At 37.4% G+C, this 22,250-nt stretch overlaps 1 protein-coding gene and 1 long non-coding RNA gene across 4 annotated transcripts in view; both read right to left on the bottom strand.

Moving 5' to 3' along the window:
• Nucleotides 1-19: 19 nt before the first annotated feature.
• On the bottom strand, nt 20-4,440 carry LOC129347793 (uncharacterized). Its single transcript, XR_008600053.1, has 2 exons — nt 2,325-4,440; nt 20-1,458 (listed from the first exon to the last, which is right to left on the bottom strand). It is a non-coding gene; the product is annotated as an uncharacterized LOC129347793 (long non-coding RNA).
• A 905-nt stretch (nt 4,441-5,345) lies between these two features.
• Nucleotides 5,346-22,250, bottom strand: part of nsd2 (nuclear receptor binding SET domain protein 2) — a 29,141-nt gene continuing 12,236 nt past the window's right edge. For all 3 annotated transcript variants that reach the window (XM_023287691.3, XM_035956016.2, XM_023287692.3), the window contains exons 13-22: nt 20,747-20,926; nt 18,700-18,856; nt 17,863-18,065; nt 16,228-16,331; nt 15,806-16,075; nt 13,841-13,957; nt 13,306-13,447; nt 11,916-12,022; nt 11,507-11,705; nt 5,346-9,159 (exon numbers count right to left, since the gene is read on the bottom strand). In XM_023287691.3, coding sequence (XP_023143459.1) covers nt 8,852-9,159; nt 11,507-11,705; nt 11,916-12,022; nt 13,306-13,447; nt 13,841-13,957; nt 15,806-16,075; nt 16,228-16,331; nt 17,863-18,065; nt 18,700-18,856; nt 20,747-20,926 — 1,787 coding nt within the window. In that variant the 3' untranslated portion in view covers nt 5,346-8,851. The remainder of the gene's footprint in view (nt 9,160-11,506; nt 11,706-11,915; nt 12,023-13,305; nt 13,448-13,840; nt 13,958-15,805; nt 16,076-16,227; nt 16,332-17,862; nt 18,066-18,699; nt 18,857-20,746; nt 20,927-22,250) is intronic.

Below are 22,250 nucleotides of genomic sequence, written 5' to 3'. Positions count from 1 at the left end.
CAACTTTTGCATGACAATGTCTAATTAAAGGACATTTATTTCCAACGTAAATGTGTGATATTCATCCTCTGGAGCTTTCTCTTCACATCGTCTTCCACCTGGACTGGTTTGGTCGGGAGCACGTGCAACAAACATTTGAAAAAGTGCACTTTAACATCAATGAATGACACTGAAGTTTAATCTCTACATAAATGAGACTGAGTCTGGATGTGCTGCTCTGTCATTAACTCCTAAGTTTAGGGAAAGTTCAAACAAAAGAGGACAGTTCAGATAAGACTTGAGAATGAGCTTATTCTGAACAAACATCTCAGACTTTCTGAGCTTCAGCACCTCTAGCAAGATATTTTAACAACAAGCAACTCAAGAGATCCAGAAGTTGGAGAGAGTTAGCTTTAGCTGAGCCAAAGAACAAGTGGGATGCTAACGTAGCAAACATTTCAGACTTTTCTCTGTGAATTCTGAGAAATAATTTACTATTTAATGACAGAGCTACACATCTTAACTCAGTCTCATTAACACAGACTCTAATTCAGTGTCATCCATCCATGTTAAAGTGCACTTACCCAAAATGTTTGTTGCATGAGCTCCAACAAAACCTGTCCAGGTAGAAGGCCACTTTGACAAACAGGAAGTGGATGATTCCAATCAGATTTATAGAAGGGGGAACCGGACTGTACTAAGTGTGGTCGAGTATAGAGGGGTGTTTTGTGGGTTTTTAAGGCTGATAATGATTATTACTGAGACATTTGGAGTAGATATTCATTTGCAGCGAATGAAAGTATTTAAAATCTTGGAGTTAAACTTACATGAACACAAACTCTAACAGAAAATTTTGCTGATACGTTTTTGTTTTGTTTACAGATGTTAAGTTAAAGGAGTTTTATTCGTGATGTATAACCAATCAAATCATTCCAGAAGACAGAGTGACCACAGGTAGATAAAGGTTCAGAGCCAAAGTAGCGCCATTTTAAAATGTATTTATTACTGTAAATCAGTAAAAAATAAAATACTGATAATCAGTAAATCAGTCAGCCCACAATTACTACAATTCTACAATGTATGTCTCTTTCCTTTGACTTATTATTTGTACAATCTACGATGTATATGATGCCGTTTTTTTCATACCAAAGGTTCTACTATGATGTTTTCTAAGAGACATACGATGCTACTCTGTTTGTTCTGGCCCTGCACTCCTCCTCTGTTGTTTTCTGGATTGTACTCAGCTGCATGCCTTCGTCCACCAGGCCTCCGTTGACTCGTCCCGCCTGCCGTCTCTGGAGCTGAAGCTGGATTGGAACAGACCAAAGTACAGTCCAATCACGATGCCAGCTGCCTCTCAAAAGGCTCCTTCATCTGGCAGGTGGCAGCACTTCTTCTGAGGGGAAGCTGAGCTGGCCCGGCAGAACTTTGGAGATGTGTTCCAGTGGTTGGTGGATGTGTGGGGAGATAGAGAGGGACCTTTGAATTGTTCACAAAGGAAAACAGAGAACCCATTGGTAGTTTTAGTTTAGGGTGCTACTGTGGTGTGTTTTTGGGTTTTAAGAGGTGAACAGTAAGAGTTTTTTTCGTATTATCTTTTACTTTGTTCCTGGTTGGAATGCCCATCAATGTCAACATGAAGTTCACTTTTAGTTCTGTTTGTTTATTTTTATTTTACTAACACCCATTTGTTTTTAACCCCCTCACATGTTGTGTTGTTGTAAACTCACTCTTTCAAATAAATACTCGTCTAACCCTCTGGAAACCAGCGTTTGGACTGTTTTTGTGTTGCTCCTCACCTACTTCAGACAGCCGGCACATAACAACATTTTGTGGACTAAAGGCTAAACTGTGACGTTTTTTGAGTGACATGCTATACTATGATGTTTGTCGGGCGACACGCCATACTATAGGCTTTTTTAATTGACATATTACTATGATGTTTTTTTTATTTTAGTTTTTTAGCAACGTATTATAAGAATTTGAACAGTTTTAAAAATGACTATAGTTTTAGTTGTGCAATGAAATATTATTCTATGGCATTTTTTAGACATACTCTGATGTTTTCTTGACGTTTTGACAATATACTGCACTATGACAATTTTTGGACCACATAATAATCTATGGGTTTTTATTTGCTGACATGCTATACTATGAACTACAGGCCATACTATGTTATTCTTGAAAAGTATACTATACTTTGACATTTTCTGAACTACATCCTATACTATGGCGTTATACACAGAGTGCTTTGGTTACATGTTGATTTATAATCTAGATTTTTTTCTGTTTTGTTTTTTGACAGGATTACCACAGACCTGACCATGAACACCGTTGACACCCACCTGAGGGAGACGCTGTCTAAGATCTGAAGGCTGCTTGGTCGTGGTCTTTCTGGTCCTGCTCCAGAACACCTTCATCAATGATGTCTTCTTTTGAAGAGGCCCTCAGATGCTGCAATCTCTGACCTTCAGGAGGAACTGCTGCTTTCACTCTGTAACGAGATGGCGGTTATTTTAAAGACCCAGCTCCTGGCGGCTTTGAGTGAAAATTTAACACCCATCAAAACGGAATTACAGACAGTTAAATCTGAGTTGTCAGTCAGTACTTCAAACATCAAATCTGACCCGGTTGCCCTAAAGCACGCTGTGGGTGAAACAGAAACTTCACTCTCCACATCACCGACGACATCGTCACACTCCAAAGCAGAGCACCTGTCTGCTGAACTTTTATGAAAAGTGGAAACCTACATGGAGTAAGAAAAGTAGACAGACAAATAAATAAGTCTGTACACAACATATTTAAAAAGAAATCATGCTAATAAATTAAGTCCAAACAACCGAAGTAGCTAATATACTGGAGACCAGAGTTATTTAATTTGATAAGTATAACCTTGTTTAGTAACATTTCAATTATTTGAGAGCAGTCCTAAAGAACTGCCTGTAATCCCAATCATAAAATGGGTTTGGAGGAAGAACATAGATGGTAATCTGGATATACATGAGTTAGGCTTTATAACTACTATTGGTAGTATTGGTGGTAGTAATAGCAATGTGACTACTACTAGTAGTAGTGATAGTACACTAACTACTGCTGCTGATACTGGCACTGCTACTACAACTTGTAATACTATTACAAATGCTGATACTACTTCTACGACTCTAACAGCTGTTTATACTACTACTGCTGCTTGTACTTTTAGTATTACTACTACTGCTTGTACAACTATACTACAGCTACTATTAATCGTCTGGTATTTGGTTGTCAAGCTGCTAGCTCGCCTTAGTGTTTTGCTAGTGGCTAACTAGTTAGCTCTCATAGACTGGAAGCTCTCAAGATTTACTCATGAAAAAAGAGCGAAAAACTATTCTCACCTATGAAAAGTCATTCCAAGTTTCCTTGTCTCAATCGTACGACACAGTGTGTAACTGTATGCAGCACAGTGAGCCGGCATACTTCTTGTTTCCGTTTTCACGCCGTCTACATCAACGGAATGCACTGAAACTTTGCCCCCACTAGCTTAGCCTCGCTGTAGCACACAGCTCAAAGGGGGCGTGTCCTATCTACTCATTCATATCTATGCACACTTGTCTGCAGTCTCGATGATGATGTACGTGAGAACGCAAGTACGGACAGTTACGTGCTGAGAAACGGCCATAGTCTTCTTACCGCAAAGGTACAAAGCTGCTTGTCTTCTCCTCTAGCATCAGGAAACGTCTTCAAAGCTTCTTCAAATCCAAACGAAATACAATCAAAAGATCAAACTAACGTCATTGGTGCATTCAGTTGCAGTCGGACAACGAAGTTGCGTTCAGGAGCGTCGGAAATCGGAGTTTCAGTAATGTAAATTTCCGACGAAAATTTTGGGGGGGGCACACGGGGTGGCCAATCAAATCACAGGGGGCGGGGGCACTGCCCCCACGTGCCCCCACGGAAGATCCGCCACTGATGTCAGAGTCTCCAAAACGCCAGAAAGATTTGTCTCTAGTCTCTTGACAAAAAAAGTCGCCAGATTTAGTGAGAAAGTCGCCAAGTTGGCAACACTGCTCAGCACCCCTAAACCTCTGATCCTAGAATCGCCCCTGTACTAAACTATGACATTTTTGTAACATTTTGGATGACATATTAAACAATGACATTTTGGACGACATACTAAACTATGATGTTTTGGTGACATTTTAGACGACATACTGAACTATGACATTTTTGCAGGATTTTGGACGACATACTAACCTGTGACGTTTTGGTGACATTTCAGACGACATACTAAACTTGCTTGTTGAGTCCATTTTTCTGATGATTTAGTTGAAACTCTATGTACGGACTGCAGGGATGAAACCTACTTTGAAGAAACAAACTGCAGAAAAATGTCAAACCTGCAGCCAAAACACAGAATCTGTAGTCTGGATGTTGACAGTTCTTAACAATACATGTTCTGATTCTTACATATGTCTTATACAATTCAAATTATCTTATGATATTTATCCAGAATTTAAAAAGCATAACTTAAGCAAGGTTGTCATCAATTAAAATTCACATAAACAAGCTTAATCTACTGTATATGAGTTACTTATACATGGAAGTCTTGCCTGCATAAGAGAGTTCTCAGTGAGTGACCAAAAAAACACTATTTGGCTTAAAGTCATTTGCAAAATACAAAGAAAAATAACTAACAAGACATTGTGTCAAACCAAACTGAGTAAAAGACACACGTGCTTGAGTTAAATACTCAAGTATGCAGGTCATTAAATTAAAAATTGTAAGAATTACGCCTAAAACCCCCCAGAAATTAACTATGTTTGTCCAGTCAGCGTATAATTGAGTAAATTAAATTTAGATCTTTAGTTAGCTGTACAGAATTTCAAAAAGACTCAATATTTATCCTTAAAAAAATACCTAAACTTGGTTTTAAAATAGTTAAAATACATTTTTTCAGCTCTAGTGGTCAGTATAATTAACATTTCTACCACATTTTACGATAGAAATAAAAAGAAGGTAAAGTGTTTGCAGAAAAGTTAAAAAAAAAAACATGCAAGAACAATAAAAATATAGCGTTAACCATTTACAGATGCATGACTCATGATGAATTTATGCAGGAATTATTAAAAGAATAAGCTTCATACTTTATTTTATACGCAAGACAGCTGAATTTAGGCCGCATTAAACTTCATTTATGTAAATATATTTAAGAATTCAGGTTTTGTTTTAGAGAATAAAAGCATCAAAACATCACGAGTCACGCATTAAGTAAATGATTTGCAGCTTTCTTTACTGAAATAATACATTTTTAAGGTTTTGGACAAACTACAAATCACATTTTTGCAGATAATTCGAGATAAATAAAACCCAGCAGTGCAGACGGCGGATGAACGTTCGACCACTTTTTTTTTATTGCACGATTCAACTGACGTGAGATCCTGCACAAAAGTGTTTCAGCACTGCATCAGGAAAAAAAATAAACCAAAAACATACAACGTGGAGAAATTGTATGATATTTACAATAGATGCATCACTATTACTCACTTATACATTATGTACATATTAGTCTCTGGGTTGCTAGGACAGTAGTTACAGAGTGAAACCTCTACGCGCCGTTACACTTCAGCTCTACAGGGAATTACAGTGCTTAATAAAAAATAAAAAAAAACACAAAAAACAACTGGCTGGACTACATTCACTCAACAGAAATCAAGGTTAGGATGAAGATCGTTACATAAAATAGCCGTACGAGACTCGCTGCACCCGTTCACACGCCCCCGGGGTGGAAAAACAAACGAGAAAAGGTGCAGTTATGTTCAAAAATAAAACAAAAAACGGCCTCCTGATGCGTCTCTACAAGTCAAAGGTGAGTTTCTAGGGGAGTTTAAGAGAAAGACAACAGTGGGTTGAAGGTAAAATGGCTGAAACTAGCCGCCTGTCGGGAGATTCTCCGGTCAAACTGACATTAAACGTGAAATCAGCCTCGAAAACCTCCGACATGAAGCGAAAGAGGATGAAGTGGATGTACAAAGTATCCCGTTTGCTGGAAACAGGAGAGCAGCAGCGACGTTTAAACACGACAAAGATGTTTTAAATGAGGAATAATCACCGTTTAGGGAAAAAGTAGCATCTTTAAACTGGAAATGATCAGAAAAACAAGCCTGATTGTGCCCGTTTGCCTCCAGTAATGTGAATATTTTCAGCAGAAACAGTGGTTTTATAGCTCCTTTACGTCTCAGCTCTGTACTCTCAGACTGTCAAACAGACACACTGATGGCATGTATGTAGGATTGTGGTTTTAACAACTGGAAAACTGTTGGGTAAGACACCTGAGGATGATTTATGCAGCAGAATGTGGAAAAAAGACTTATTATGGGATTTTTCTCTCACTGTAGACTTTTCTAGTTAAAAAAAAATGCACTGTTACTTATTTAGAGATGAAAACTTCGAATAAACAATCAGAGAAAGAATAAAATCCTCATTAACAAGCAGATTTTGGCTTCACAGACAGTAAGAAAACGTGACTTTGTGAACCGATGACACAAACTTTAGCCAGAATTTGCACAAAATCAGGATTTGACTTGGGTTTTTGATGTAGAATCTATAAAAATCGATAAAACAGCGGTTGGGAAAGATGATGGGACGATTTATGTAGCGGAAGGTGAATAAAAACTGAATTTGTTTTGGGGTTTTTCTCTCACTGTAGCCTTTTCTAGTAAAATAATGCAAAAAATTACTTGTTTAGAGCTGAAAACTCAAAATAATCAGAGAAAGGATAAAATCCTTGATCTACTAACATGCAACCACTGATGTTGGATAATAACCAGATTTTGGCGTCACAAAACGTGATTTTGTGAACCAGCGACACTTTAAATTCAGCCAGAACTTGCGCAAATCAGAATTTTCTGAGAATTTTTGATGCAAAAATCTGAAAAATGGGCACAACTGTTGTTGGGAAAGATGATGGAATTAACCTGAGGATAATTTATGCAGCAGAAGGTGAATAAAAACTGATTTGTTTTGGTATTTTTCTCTCACTGCAGCCTTTTCTAGTAAAATAACGCACAAAACTACTTATTCAGAGCTCAAAAACTCAAAGTAAACAATCAGAAAAGACATAAAATCCTTGATTCACTGACATGTAACCAGTGATGATGGATAATAACCAGATTATGGCTTCACAGACGATAACAAAACATGATGTCGTGACCCTGTGACACTTTAAATTCAGCCAGAACTCAGACAAATCAGGATTTTTTTGATGCAAAAACCATAAAAATGGACAAATATCTTATTTTTGCACGTAAACAACGCAGATTTTTGTAAGTGACGAGCCTGAACTACATGAGAGTTGAACTTTTTACATGTAAAGTCATCAGCTCAGGTCTTCTCTGATAATTTAGCACAATATCCATTTGGGTTTCTGTTAGTTTTTACTTTCTCTAAGCCAAAGATTTTCACTTTAACATCTGATAAATGTTGTCTGGCCCTTTTTTACTTCCCAACAGCTGCAGATTTCTTGACTAAATTACTATTTTCAGCTCTTACATGCATGAATCTTTAGGTTTAGGGGCTTTTACGAAGACTTGGATGCCAGTTTGAGTCGTATTAGAGGCGTACAGAGATGTGGTCAGCCATGTTTGTAGTCATAAATCCCTGCTGGAAGCTCACATGGAGACTGACTGGAGGTGATGGATTTTAGGTTGCACTGGTATTTCAGACAAAAACATAAAGAAAAAAAAAGCTGGTTCCAGAACTGAGGCTTTGACAGAAGTTGACTAAAAGTCTGACAGCACAGAGCCGAGTTCCACACTTCGCTCCATAATCCTTCAACACGGATAAATCTCCCAAACTTTGGGTTCTGAGCTGCTAGCCAGTGTTAAAGTATTCGACGACAATCAGACTTTAAAACCTCCTGAGGATTTAAAAATAATCATCAACAAAAAGTCCAACGTTCAGGTTCCAGACAGCACCGCGGGAGGATTGAAAAGCACCAAAAGGACTCGGCTCACAGGAATCGCACTCATTCCTTCATTTTTTTTTTAAACGGAGAGCCCTGAAGACCTGTGAAGCTCCCAGTAGTGTTGTAAGAGTACCCTCGTTCTGATCCTGGACACGAGTCGCAGTGTCGCCGTTGAGCATCTTTAAAAAAAAAAAAAACCCAAACAACTCATATCTAAAGAGTAAAACTGAGCTAAAACAAAACAACAGGTTGTACAACAGCAAATATCTCTACAGTTAAATGAACTACTGCTACGAAAACAAAGCAAAGACGTGATCTGAAGCCGATCCATAGTGTCTTGTTTTGATATTAAATCTGGCATATATATACTATATATAAAAATAAAAACCATCCATTTGGCAGCCTGTCTGACGTCTATTCCAGTAATCATAATTTTGGTCTTTGATATACACATATATAGATACAGCCATAAAACTCTGCTGTTCAAGATAATCGGTGTTGAGTGAAGCGGGGGGCTGAGATTCAAGTTAGCAGATGGCAAGTTTTACTCCAGGCTGGATCCGTTTTCTTTTGTTATTCTGTTAAACAAAAACAACGACGACGTAAAAAGCCAAAAAGGCAGTTTGGTTGGTGGAAGAAAGGCGTGAATCCAGTAGCTGAAGTTCATTTCCTGCGCTGCTGATTTGTGCTTTACCACAGATGGTTTCGCCTCAGTGCAGACAAAAAAAATAAACCTGAAAGTGTTAAAATAAAAACCGAGCAGCTCGTTTGATGCCCGTGAGAGATCAGCGGCTTTCCCTGATGATGAAGATGTACAGTGCCGTGGTTCCTGTGATTCTGAAAAGATGATGATGTCCGATGGTGAAGAAGAAGATGAAGGAGGAGGTGTGAGAGTCTTGGTTTGGTCTTTATCTGCTCTGAAAGCTCCCTTCAGGCCTCGGCTGCTTTCCTCTTGGAGCCTTTAGTTTTGGCTTCGGCTCCGTCCATCTTCCTGGAGCCCTTAGAGGGATGACCGGCGGTAGCGGCGGCGGCGTTGGTCTCCGAGGAGACGTCTTGGCCAACGCTGTCGACTCCGTCCAGCTCGTCGTGCTCCGTGCAGCACAGCTGACCTGTGGGCGGCCACGGACGCAGCGCCCCCTCCTGGTGGGCCTTGCAGAAGGAGTTGGGGCAGAGCTGGCAGAAAGCCTCCGAGTTTTTCCCGCAGACGTCACAGTGATGCCAGGGGCAATCCCAGCGGCCTGAGGGGGGAAACATGAGAAATTTAGCCGGAAATCATCAGAACTCCACAAATCTCCTGTTTACTGTTTAGCTATAAACCAATTATCAGCCTGGCCAAATATCGTAGCCGCATTTTCATCGATATCTGTGTGTTTTGGGTTTTCTTTTCCTTTCTTTTTGACTGATTATTTATAAATTAAAAGCACCACTTCAGGTCAATTATCATGGCTGATATTCTGCATTTTTCTGATTATCAGTATCACTACTTTTATTGACCGATTAAATTTTCTGACACAGCCTCCTCCAAATGTTGTCTGGCCTTTTTTTAATTTCACAACAGCTGCAGATTTCTTGACTAATATACAGTTTTTCAGCTGGTACATGCATGAATCTTTAGGTTTAGGGGCTTTCACTCATCTTTTTGCAGTAATATTTAAGACTTAAGATTAAGAAGAATCTGAGGAGTATTTTAAAGCATTAGAGGCGTACAGAGATGTGGTCAGCCACATTTGTAGTCATAAATCCCTGTAGGAAGCAGAAACTGATATCAGTATCACTATTTTTATCGAGTGGTTATTGATAAATTAAATGGTCTGACGCAGCCTCCTCCACTCTGTGGTTTCAGAAATGTCTCTCAAGTAGCAAAAACTGAGCAAGAAACACCACCAAACCAGGAAGTCAGCTGGAGGAGACAAACTGATTAATCTCAGTCAATCCCACATAAACAGAGGAGAACATCCTAAACAGTTTTAACATTTTTATTTCCTGAACCAGCTACAGTTCAGTTCTTTAGATTCAGCTATAACTTGTACAAATCAGGATTTGACTTGAGTTTTTGATGCAAAAATCATAAAAATGGACAAATACCCTGACTGCTGTGCATGAAAGCTGCAGGTTTTTGAAAGCGACGAGCCTGAAGCCTAGATTAGATTCAAACTGTTTGCATGTATCGTCAGACCTGCTTCAACTTTAGTTCAAATATACGCTTTGATGGCATGCAAAATGAAGATAGACCTGCATGATTACAGCTTTAACAACTCAAAAATTTAAAGTAATTGTTGGAAAAGGGTGAGAAAAATTTGAGGAAGATTTATGGAGCAGATGTAAATAAAAACTAAATTGTTTGGGCATTTTTTTCTTTTTTGACTGAAAGAAAACGCACAATTTTGACTCTTCAGATCACAAAAACTAAAAATAATTGGCAAACAGCACAAAACTAATAGATACACTATTTATGCTAACACAGAGCTGCAACTATAAACTAATTAAATGATTAGTTGCCAACTATTTTGATAACTTATCAATCAGTTTAAGCTATTTTGGAGGGATAAAAATAATTCTGAATTGTCTGATTCCTGTTTCCTAAATCACTTTTTTTTCTCCTCTATTACAGTAAACTGAAAATCTTTTGAGGTGCCGTCAAAGCAAAACATTTGAAGACCGTCATAAGGCTTTCATCAACATTCCGGACATTGTATAGACCACATATTCCATTAATTAGTTGAAAAATTTCCATTAGCTGCAGCTCTACTGTCATCATTACAAAGCAGTAAATTCTCACATATGAGCATCTGAAACCTGCAAATATTTGGGATTTCTACTTGAAAACTGACTGATTTACTGTCAATTGACTTCAATTAGAAACAAACTGATCTAAAGTCAAATCAAAGAGCACCAACAGTAAAAGCAACTCAACACTTGAGGGAGAAACCCAGAAACCAAAACAAACAAAGTAAAAAAAACTACTGTATGGGTTTAAAAATGTTGGAAAAACTGCTTAAAATAATCTTAAATGTAGCTAAAATGCATTAAATTTGTACCCATTTAAAGCCTGTTATGTTTTTTACATTTAAATCTTTCGTAAAACGTCTCATTCATTTGAAAAAAAAAAAAGCAAATAAAGTGAAAATAAACATCGACAGTTACTCCAGTTTTTATTTACCACCTTTATCTGTCCTGCTGCTTGTTGATAATCTACAACAAGCTGTTCTGACCTGGTTACTTCTTAAACAAAGATTATGAAGACAAGTATTCAAAAATAATCACAACATCACTTTTTACAGTCAGACACTCTTATGATTTTTACACTGTTTCAAATAAAGATCATATGAAAATAGGTATTTGAGTTAGCTTAAACACATTCATTGGGTTATGGCATAATTTGATTATAAATCACAGGTTATTATATCACAATGTTCCTTTATTTAGCTGTTATTCTGCCAGAGTCTCACCCTTGTGGCTGATTCTGGGATCTCATACCTCCATTTATCTTGAGAATCTACAGCAGTTCCTGTGGCTGCGTGTGATTTATTATCAGTGATTCTGCACTGAAAGCTGAAGCTGATAATCTCGGCCGGTGCTTCTTACCGAAGGGTCTCTTGGTGAGGTTGAGACAGGACAGGTGATAAGCTTTGGTGCAGGTTTTCTTATCACAGAGCACCAGCTGCCCTCCGTCTCTGCAGCGGAAACACTCGTCCTCAGACTTCTTCTTCCCCTCGCTTTTCCTCTTCTTGTACTTTCTCTTCAACCTCTTTCCTTTCGGATCGGCGGTTTGACCGTTTGAGTTCTGTGACGGAGACAAAAGTCAATAAACTCAACATCCAACCTGGAAACCCGATAAAACTGATGTTATGTTTGTAACATCAGATTAGGTTGTGATCGTAGTTTTCAAGCATTAAAACAACTGTTACTCAGTTAAATGTATGTTTCTATACTGATAAAAGCATGCTGTAAATTGCATTAACATTTAAAATTAGATGAATAAATCTGAGCTCACCTTCGGTCGATCACCCAGAAACCCGCTGCAGTTCGGAGCTCCGCAGCGACAGACGGTTTTCTCGTTGCCGAGGCAGTCCAGGTTGTAGTTAAAGGTCAACTCGGTACCTGAGACACAGAACATTTAATTAAATAAAAACACATTAAACTTGGATCAAGAGAAGTATTTCGTCCATCTTGGAAGAATGATTACATGTGGCTCATTCTGTCTCAAACTATAACATCTTTAGAACAACTTCTGCTCGACCATCTCTCATTTGTGCGTAAATTTTTTAAAAAATTTTTACAGCCACCATTTTAAACACCTGCAGTTCATGACAAAAAGGTTTCAACCAAATCAGAGGCGTCGAGGAGAAGGAACGTGATGACCTGAAATTCAGATTCAGATAGTTTTTATTCCTGCACAGAGAAAGATAAATTTATTCTATCAAAGCAGTTTACAGCAGATGTACATGAAAGGGAACCCCAGGGAAGCAAAAGTGCTTATAACTAGGGGACCCAAGCAAGTGAAAACATCATCACCCACATTCCCCCTCAACCCCCACCCCATCAACATACACCACACACAAACACCCACACAATCATGCATACACACATATACAGACAGCATCATTTCCAAACAATACATGATTTTGTCAGAGATTATACATAGGAAGACAGTAGTTTTTTCTAACTTTTTTTTTTGAAGACAGAAAAGGACTGTGATAACTTAATGAACCCATCTAGCTCATTCCAGATCTGCGGACCCCTGCAAACAACACTCAGGCTGGTACATTTAAGTTTACGCTTCTTCCCCAATATATAGTTTTTTTCCTCCTGGTGTTATGAGTGTGGAGGGGATGAGTGATTGGGATGAGCTCACACAAGTGTTTATTGAGTTGGTTGATAACCTGATACATAATACAGGCATTGGATAGATGTTAGAATCAGGAAGCCTCAGCAGATCAACAGAGAGGAAAATAGGGCCTGAAGGAGCTGCATAAGCAGACCATGTAAAAGCACAAATTATTTTCTTTTGTAAAGAGTGTAGTTTGATGAGATGACTTGGAAAAGTGTTACACCATATTATATTACAATAGCTGATATGTGGTTCAATGATGGATCTATACAAAGTAAGAAGATAATGTCTTAGTTTAAAGAATAAACCAGTATATTTTGATAGTTTGTTGATTCACACATCAGTGTGATACCTAAAATTAATAAATTCATCTAAGAAGATACCAAGAAATTTTGTAGAATTTACTCAGTTAATGTTTTGCCCAATAACATTGAGAGGGATATGATTGGTGGTACTTCTATTTCTAATAGAATAAAATACTATGTAATAACTATGTAAATAACCCATAAAAGACAATACGAGTCAAACATGCTGCAGCTGTAACTCCTCTCACCTGATGGGATGTCACAGACGGCGAACAGACCGACCCTCGTGTCTCCGTTCACCGTCCACTTCTGAGTCTCACAGTTGGGCTGACAGCTGTGGTTCATGAAGCGAGAATAGTTTCCTTTCGGACCGGCGTCGATGATTCGGTCCTAAAAGACAACAGCAGGAAGAAAATCAGAGCTGGTAGTTTGCTGAACGTTTACTGTATTTAATTTGTGAGTCGTATCTCTTGCACCAAAATGACAACTCTTGCGGTACATCCACAACAAACACCTTCTACCTGCACTTTCCTTCTATTATTAGCAGATCTATTTACTATCTGGGGTTGTAAATGTGGTATTGACGACTGTAATGCTGCAGTTATCTGACATGCAACACTCCCAATGCAATACTGTCCTGTTTATGTAGCTCCCAGTGGAAACGGTGCTGCTGCTGAGCAAACAGAACCCAGAAACACTGTGGAGCAGTTTGCTGCTCAAACACATTTAACAGAACAACTTTTTTTTTTAACCAGACGGTGCACAACGTATGATAGTGCTGACCTTGTCGATAGTGAGCATGTAGAAGTCCGTGATGTTGTTTTCATGGGCGTACTTGATTCTCGCCCTGCACTCCTCCTCGTCGATCAGCTCTCCGATGTACTCGTTCACAAATTCTCCCTGTTGGAGAAACACTTATCAGACCAGTGACGTCTTTAAGCTAAGAATGTTTCAGGCTGAGCTGCCAGTTTCCCATATATTTTGTATTTTCTAAAACAGATAAGTATTGGCGTATAAAAAAGTATTTACATGCCTGACAAGTTTTTATGTAGGGACACACTGAAACTCTTTGCACTGAAACTGTAGTCATCTTTAAACATGCTCTTTTGCACATATCTATAGTTATACAGACGCAGTTAAACACACATTTTCCTTTGGAGCCTGTTGCCCTTGTTCAAATCCACACGTTTTATTGTGCATAAGTAAACTGAGGGGAAAAAACTAAACAAAACACCCATATTTGGCTAATAAGACTGATTCTGATATTAGCATGTCATGAGAAAAAAGCAATAATGACTAATTATTTTTCCTCGTGCATGGGTACATTTGAAAAGCGTTAAATATTAAGTGTATGGCTGTCAATAAGATGGCAGTAATAATAATTTTATGTACATTTTACGACAGGAGAGATTTAATAGTAATGCAGTTACCTGGAAAAAAAATGTGTTTATATCAGCATTTAGCCAAAACCAGTTGGAAACCACTGGCGTATGAAATATCAGCAAAAAATGCAATTTAATAGTCAATTTTATGATGATTTATTTCAAAACGAAAACAGCTTATGATCTTGTATATAAGCCACTCTTGGTAGATAGTTTAATATGACAAACACCAAAAATATGACGTCCTGTAAAGCACTTCAAGTAACGCCAACAAATACAGGATTTTTGAGGATGATGCCTATGATATTTGACATTTTATAACAGAAATAAACTGTTTTTTTATTAGGATATTGCAAAAAAAAATACATAGAAATTTTAAAATGGCAAAAAATAAAACAGGCTATTACTCTGAGAATCGACCTGCAGAACAGTGACGCTTTTTTGGCATCTGTGTATTTCTTCCTGTATAGGTTATCATATACACTAATCAGTAAATCTAAAATGAGCCAATATTGGTCGGGCAGACCCAGATGAAGATTTACAGGTTGATATATGTTGGTCTGTTTGTTTTCTCACATGTTTGAAGAACAAATTTATATTACTGTTTAAGTTCTTCTAATGGTTTTCACAATCATGTACAAAGTTAAACATCACGTTTTGTCACAAAAGATACAGATTGTTTAAGGACCAAGAGGCGGGATATCAATTAAGAGGGAAATACAACTTCAAAATTAACAAAATCAAACAGAAAAAGATTCTGTATTTCATTTTGTGGAGTAAGAATCTGGAACAGTTTGAGTGAGGAGATTGAGCAATCCAAAGAACAAAATATAAAGTTAATGTTTTCACAGGATACAAGGATGAAGTGGGGGTTTGACAATCACTGGTTGTTCACAGGTTACTGTTCATATTTATTTATTTCTTTAACAATTGTTTTCTATATCTATTTATGCGTGTTTTCAGTTGTGTCTTTTTGTTCTGTTGTGTTTTGCTATTGCTAGGTCCTTTTGTATGAATGTAGATGGACATACTGGTTTATATTTATCATAAATAATGCCATTGTTGTTACTATTATAATTATTTATAAATGGTAGTATTTTCAAAAAGCAGGAAGAATAGATTTACAATTGTTTGTGTAAGGAGAAGGGGTGGAATTAGATAAGTTTTGACTTCTTCCCATTTGTTTTTGAGGAAGTTATTCATCGTCTTCTGTTTTTTTTTTATTTTTTTAGATTAAAATTTTCCAAATGAACTTTCAAATATCAAAATGAAATCACAGATCTTGCTGGGGTTCTTTATACATACTGACTTTGAACAAATGTAATTTGTGTATTAATGTGTCGTACTTTACAGCCGCTCCACCCACCTTCTTGATGTCCCTCAGGGAGATCAGCCCCCAGCCTTTTCCTGGCGTCTTGATGATCTGGGTTTCCGGGTAGAGGCGTTTGGTGAAGTCCTGGTTGCAGCAGCGCTCTCCACTCGGACACACCTGAGGGTGACACTCGTACTGCAGCATTCGGTTCAGACACTCGGACTCGAACCCGCACGGCCGCTCGTCCGTCGGCTTGCAGTTACACTTGGGGATCTCGGAAATGTCTGCGGTGTAGACCTGAACCTTGCCGAAGGGTTTGTTGACCTGAGAGGAGGAAGAAATAGAACAAAAAAACCCATCGATAATGCTGTAAATCCATCCTGGGAGTAAAGTTCAACGTTCATTTCTTTTTTCTACATGCAGCAGGTTTGTATCTGAAGGATAAAAGCAAAGATGCACACAGCGGCTTTTCAGACCTTGATGAACTTATACGGGGGCGGTTTTCGACTGTTCTCTTGTGCTTCCTTGGCCTCTCGTTTCAACTTCATCTCCTTGAATCGAGCTTCAGCCTCCAGCAGAGCTGAGGAGAGAAACAAAAACAGTGTAAAAATCACAGTATGTGCCACTTCATCTGTGGAAATCTTCATTTAAACGTTTAGCTTAAAATGGCATTTCAAAATAAAAGTCCTTGCAATTTATACCAAGCAACAAATGTGCTAATATTTACCAAATATATCGCTAAGTAATTTGAGTGCCAAAAAAACCCACTGTTTTATTTTACAAACAGCCCTGAAAGAAACTGAATTAGAGGCTGCATATGTGTTACGAAAAATTGGTAATATTTTATTTTCACAAAACATTCCTTTTACATGTGTATAAATAAGTTTTTCTTGAATAAAGGTTTAAATGATCAATGTAAAATTAAATGTGCTAATATTTACAAAATGCTTCGCTGAATAACTTGAGTGAAAAATAAAAATATTGTGGTATTTACAGATTTTTCTACAGTGTTAAAACTACTCCAAATCCTGAACAAAAACTGAATTAGAAGCTGCATATGTGTTACTAAAAAATACAATAGGTGTTTATTGTCACTGTTACAAAAACAATGAAAATCAGTTTAGCGCTCTCTGTATAGCTGCATTAAAAATAAACTACATAAGGCAATATTAACACACACTAAAAATATACACAACTGAAATATACAAGCAAAATATACAGTGTGCAAACAGTTTGTGGTTAGAAAAAATGTTATCTAATTTTCACAAAATATTTCCTTTACATGTACAAAAATACATGTTTCTCTAATCAAACTTTAGACAATCAATGTAAAAATCAAATGTGCTAATACTTATAAAAAAGTATGCTAAATAACTGGAGTAAAAAAAATTATATTGTGGTGTTTTAGAGACTTTTGCAGTGTTAAAAAAATTACTCTGAACCCTGAATAAAAAGGAGTCAGAAGCTGCAAATGTGTTACTAAAAATTGGTAATATTTAATTTACACAAAATATTCCCTTTGACGTGTACATAAATAAACATTTCTTTTGCCAAATTTTAGAAAGTTAATGTCAAATTAAATGTTCAAATATTTACAAAATGTATCGCTAAATAATTTGAGTGAAAAATAATAAATATTGTGGTGTTTTACAGACTTTTGTACAGTTTTAAAAGTACACCAAACCCTGAAAGAAAGTGAGATAGAAGCTGCATGTGCTACTAATAAAAGTTAATATTGAATTTTCACAAAACATTCCCTTTAACATGTACAGAAAAAATCTTTTCTCTCTTAAGAGTTTAGAAAGTCAATGTAAGAATTAAATGTTCAAATATTTACAAAATGCATTGTTGAGTAACTTGAGTAGAAAAAAAACAAAAAAAGAGGTATTTTACAGACTTTTATACAGTGTTAAAACTACTCAAAATTATTTACATGTATAAACGCTTATTTAATCAAAGTTTGGACGATCAATGTAAAAATCTAAGAAAAAAAAAGGAGCATTTTCTGCAATTATATGTTGCATTTGTGCTTTTTCTCTTCATTTTTTCAGTAGCCATCATTTGACTAAGAAGAAAGCCTAAAATACACAGGTGTTAGTGGACATCTTTACCGTTTTTGAAGACTTTGCCGATGCCGGTCCTCTGATGTTTGCTGCCCCGGTCGCCCTCCATGTAGGGAAACACTCGGCCCTGGTGAGTCCAGAAATAATCCTTGGAGCCGAAGAAGAAGACCGGGAACTCTCCAATCTCGTGTTTAAGGTGCTGGATGTTGGTGGGGATGCTTCTCGGGTGGTGGATTTCTGCCGGCCACCATCTAAGAAGAAAAAGAAAAGAACAGCATGAGTGTATGTGAGCTCCTCCTTTGGTTTTAAGATAAAGGGGGTCCTCGGTTTGTGATGTCAACAACCTCCAGCTTTTCGTCATTGATGGTTATGTAGAACTAGTTTGCGAGTGGAGCGGATGAATACATCGTCATGTGGCGCTATAAGATGGATTTGTTTACATTCTTTGGTTGTACACCACCTTGGATTATGCTACATTTGCTAACTCTTTGCCCTTCATTATGGCTCCCAAGCGTAAGTCAGATTCTTCTGATGGTCATGCTTCAAAGAAAAGGAAAGTCATCTCCATGGCAGTGAAATTAGATAGAATAAAACACTCAAGTTGTAAAAACAGTGCAACTTATTCTTTCATCTTCTTGTAAAAAGACTCATACATGCATGGAAGTCATTGGTATTTATGATGTTTCCAAAGAACTGACTGATATAGATAGGTCCTTTAATAATCCTTATTAAATGATTAAATGATTATTAAAGGTTACCTGATGCACGTAACGGCTTTGTTTATATTTTACGACAAAAATGGACTTGTGCCAATCTGTAGCAATGGAACTCTGACGTTGGTCGAGGAGCCCTAATAAAAAGAAACAGCAGCATGCATTTTCTTACCTGTATGTTCCCAGTTTGACCCAGATGATGTCCCTGTACTTGGGCTTCTTCCCGGCCCGGCAGTCGTTGCAGAACCAGCTCCCATCGGGCATCGCGATGTTCAGGCAGTCGGGGTGAAAAGCTGCAGGACAGGACTCGCAGCACAGCAGCTGCCCTCCTGCAACGCAAAGCGAGAGAAACCAAATTAAACCCGAGAGCTGTTTAAATGCATGTTTGGCTGTTTGGTTATGAATCAGCTCCATTTAACAGAGGAGTCTTCTGTACAGGGGTGATAAAAACAATAAAACACAAATGTAGTCTGAACAACACCAAAGAAGGAAAGAAAAAAACAAGCTGCCACGTACCACCTTGTTAATCGACCCAAACACATGATGCAGTTGTTTTGTTTCTTGTGAAGCGGAGAGAAAATGAGGCACATGACTGGTGAGTTCAAGAGAGTTTCTGTAGGATTTTTTGCTTTGATGGCTAAATTCAAACACAAAAAACGAGCTGTCCTTGTGTGTTTCAGTGTCATCTCCAACACATTTTCCACAAACTGGCTGATTTCAGCTTGAAATTGCCTCCCAGGAGCTGCTGCACTTTGGCTTTTCTTCTGATTTTCAGCAGCATCTAAGATTAACGGCTCCACAGTCGAGATTTAGAGCAGTCCGTCGTGCAAAAACGACTTCCTAACTGCCCTTTAGAGAGATCAGGCGATGATTTTCATGCTGCATTTTGTTGCTCTGGGGGAAATCTACAACCTTTTAACATCACATAATTTTCACTCTGCAGAGCTGCTACGTATTAAAGCAGAGATTCCTGTGGTGTTTGATAGCAGATTTGGGCCACTTAGCCTAGAATAAAGAGCAACTCTGCAATTTTTACACCGCATTTTAATGACTGCAGCTATTGTTTGTGCCATTATCTGCTAAATAAACTGATTAGGAGCCAATGTGAGGCGGAATCTGGGTGGTTTATCACCTGACAGTGGTTCTTCTACAACAACAGAGGAGGTCTACTTCACATTAGTCATATTTCTATGCATATTTTCAAGTATCGCATTAGAAAAAGCTGGAATTTAAACTGGAATTTCAAGAAAAGACGCTTCTTTTTTTTTGCAGTATCAGTTTTTACACTCGTTTGAGGTGGTTTTTGTCTTTCTTGAAAGAGTTAATATGCTTAAAGGGAGATGAAAAGACCTTTTCTGAGTAAGTTCACATGACTGATCAGCTGTTTCTTTCACTGTGTTCGTGTCTAAAAAGCAAGAAACACATCCAGTATCAGCTGACGTAATAGAACAAATACAACTTGCGTGATTGGAAAAGAATTCCTGAACATTTCTCCACACTTTTCTCTCATAAATAGACAAAGTTTTGCTGCTAACATGGTAAAATGTACAACGCAAAATGGAAAACATCCAACTTGTGGATCTTTAACTGCACAAGCTAATAAAATAAATAAAATTAAAAAAGAGCCTATTATAAATCAAAGATATGTTAAAATCATACATTTATGAAGAAAACATGTATATTCCTGTGTGGAAACACATTTTAAAATCAGATAAAACAGCTTTAACTAACTTTAGCCAGCAGCTAGCTCATATTTTAAAAAGGAAACGTCTTTCTTGCGTTAATTCTTTTAAAATTGCCATTTTTCTGCAAATATTTCTTTAAATTAAGCACATTCTGCATGCTTAATATTCTTTTCATAAAGTATCAGTCGAAATATGGCAAGTAGTTTATGGAAAGAAGCTTCATTCACAATTTCTTTATAAAAAATATCCAAATTCACTTGACAATTACACAGAAACACAGCTATTGTCATCTGATGTTCCTAAAACTGCGAATCAAACCAGCTACTGTGTGCATAGCAACAAAGAGACAAAGAAGGGAATGATGAGACAACAAAACAAAACAGCCTCGTTCTTTTAATATTTAATAAGAGTTTTAGTGTAAATGTTGCAACCTTGCAGCTGAAATTTGAGCTTAAAGCGCCCTAAAAACAAAAACAATCAATAAACGCCCATTAGTGACCGCCCTCGCCGCTGGTGGAAGGAGGTTTGACGAACCTTTGGAGCAGACGAAGCACCAGCTGACGTTGACGTGACTGTGGTGGCTGTAGCCCTTCTTGGCGTTGAAGTGGTTGGTGCAGATGATGGCGGTGTTGGTGATCATCTCGCTTCCCGCAGCCACGCACTGGTCGCCGATGTGATACGCCACCGGGCAGCGCAGGCAACGCATCAACCTCCCTGCAGAGCAGAGCGAAGGGAAGACACCAGATTATACAAATATACTGATAAACAGAGCTGCAACTTCAGTGTTTGGGCTATAAAATGACAGAAAATGGTGAAAAATGCCAATCACTGTTTCCTAAAACCCAAGATGACGTCCTCAAATGTCCAGATATACAGTTTACTCTCACAAAGGAGTAAAGAAACCAGAAAATATTCACATTTAAGAGGCAGGAATCAGAGAATTTTTATGTTTTTAATTCAAAAAAATGACTCAAACCAATTATTTAATAATGAAAATAGATATTACCATAATTGAATATTTGCCAAAGAATTCCTGAAGATTTCTCTACATTTTTCTCTCAAAGACAGACAAAATTTTGCTAACAATGTTGTAAAATGTACAATGCAAAATGGATAACACCCCTCATGCAGATCTTTAACTGCACAAGCCATTAAATAACAAAATAAAAAAGAGCCTACAATAAATCAGCTCAAATAAAAGACTTCCTCAAATGTCCACAACCCAAAGATATTCAATTTACTGCCATCGAGGAGGAAAGAAACCAGAAAATATTCACATTTATGAGGCAGGAATCAGAGAATTTTTACGCTTTAATTCTAAAAAACAATGCCTAAAACCAACTATTCGATAATGAAAATAGGTACTACCTGATTATTTGACAAAGAATTCCTAAAGATTTCTCTACATTTTTCTCTCAAAGACGGAGAAAGTTTTGCTTCGAAAGCCTATAATAAATCAGCTCAAATAAAAATTAATTGCAGCTGTACTGTCACCAAGAAACGACCCAAAATACTCAAACCATCAATTACTAATTGCTCTGTAATTACAGCTTTTTCTCTTTTTTGACATTCTGGTGTCAGATCTTGAGATATTTTTACATTAAACTGCAATTTTCTAGTGTTTTCAGTTCTAAACTAAACAATTCCTGTTGGGGAAATTGAAAAATGTCTGCATTTCCACAAATAAATACAGAATCCTTAAGCTAGTTTTCCCCATTTATTTTAAAGTTTTTATCTATACAGATTGCTTTTCAAAATATAAACTGTGGAAACTAAAAACGATACCATTTTTTGCTTGGGTAAAAACACTGTAGGTCCATTGATCATGATCAAATCTACCTTTTATTCTGTTTTATGTACTTACTTTTAGATTTATATTTTAATGTTGTTTTCTTGCTGTTTATTTTTATTGTTTTCGTGTATGTTTCACTGCTATCTCTGCTTTAAGTTGTTATATATATATTTTTAAGTTATTCTCTTGTTTTTCACTGTGAAGGTCACCCTTTGTGCTGTTGTAAAGGGCTCCATAAATAAACTT

This window comes from Amphiprion ocellaris, chromosome 20 (genome assembly GCF_022539595.1).
Source record: "Amphiprion ocellaris isolate individual 3 ecotype Okinawa chromosome 20, ASM2253959v1, whole genome shotgun sequence".
Classification (NCBI taxonomy): domain Eukaryota; kingdom Metazoa; phylum Chordata; class Actinopteri; family Pomacentridae; genus Amphiprion; species Amphiprion ocellaris.
Note: the sequence above shows the minus strand (reverse complement) of the source record. Positions and strands in the feature narration are given on the sequence as shown.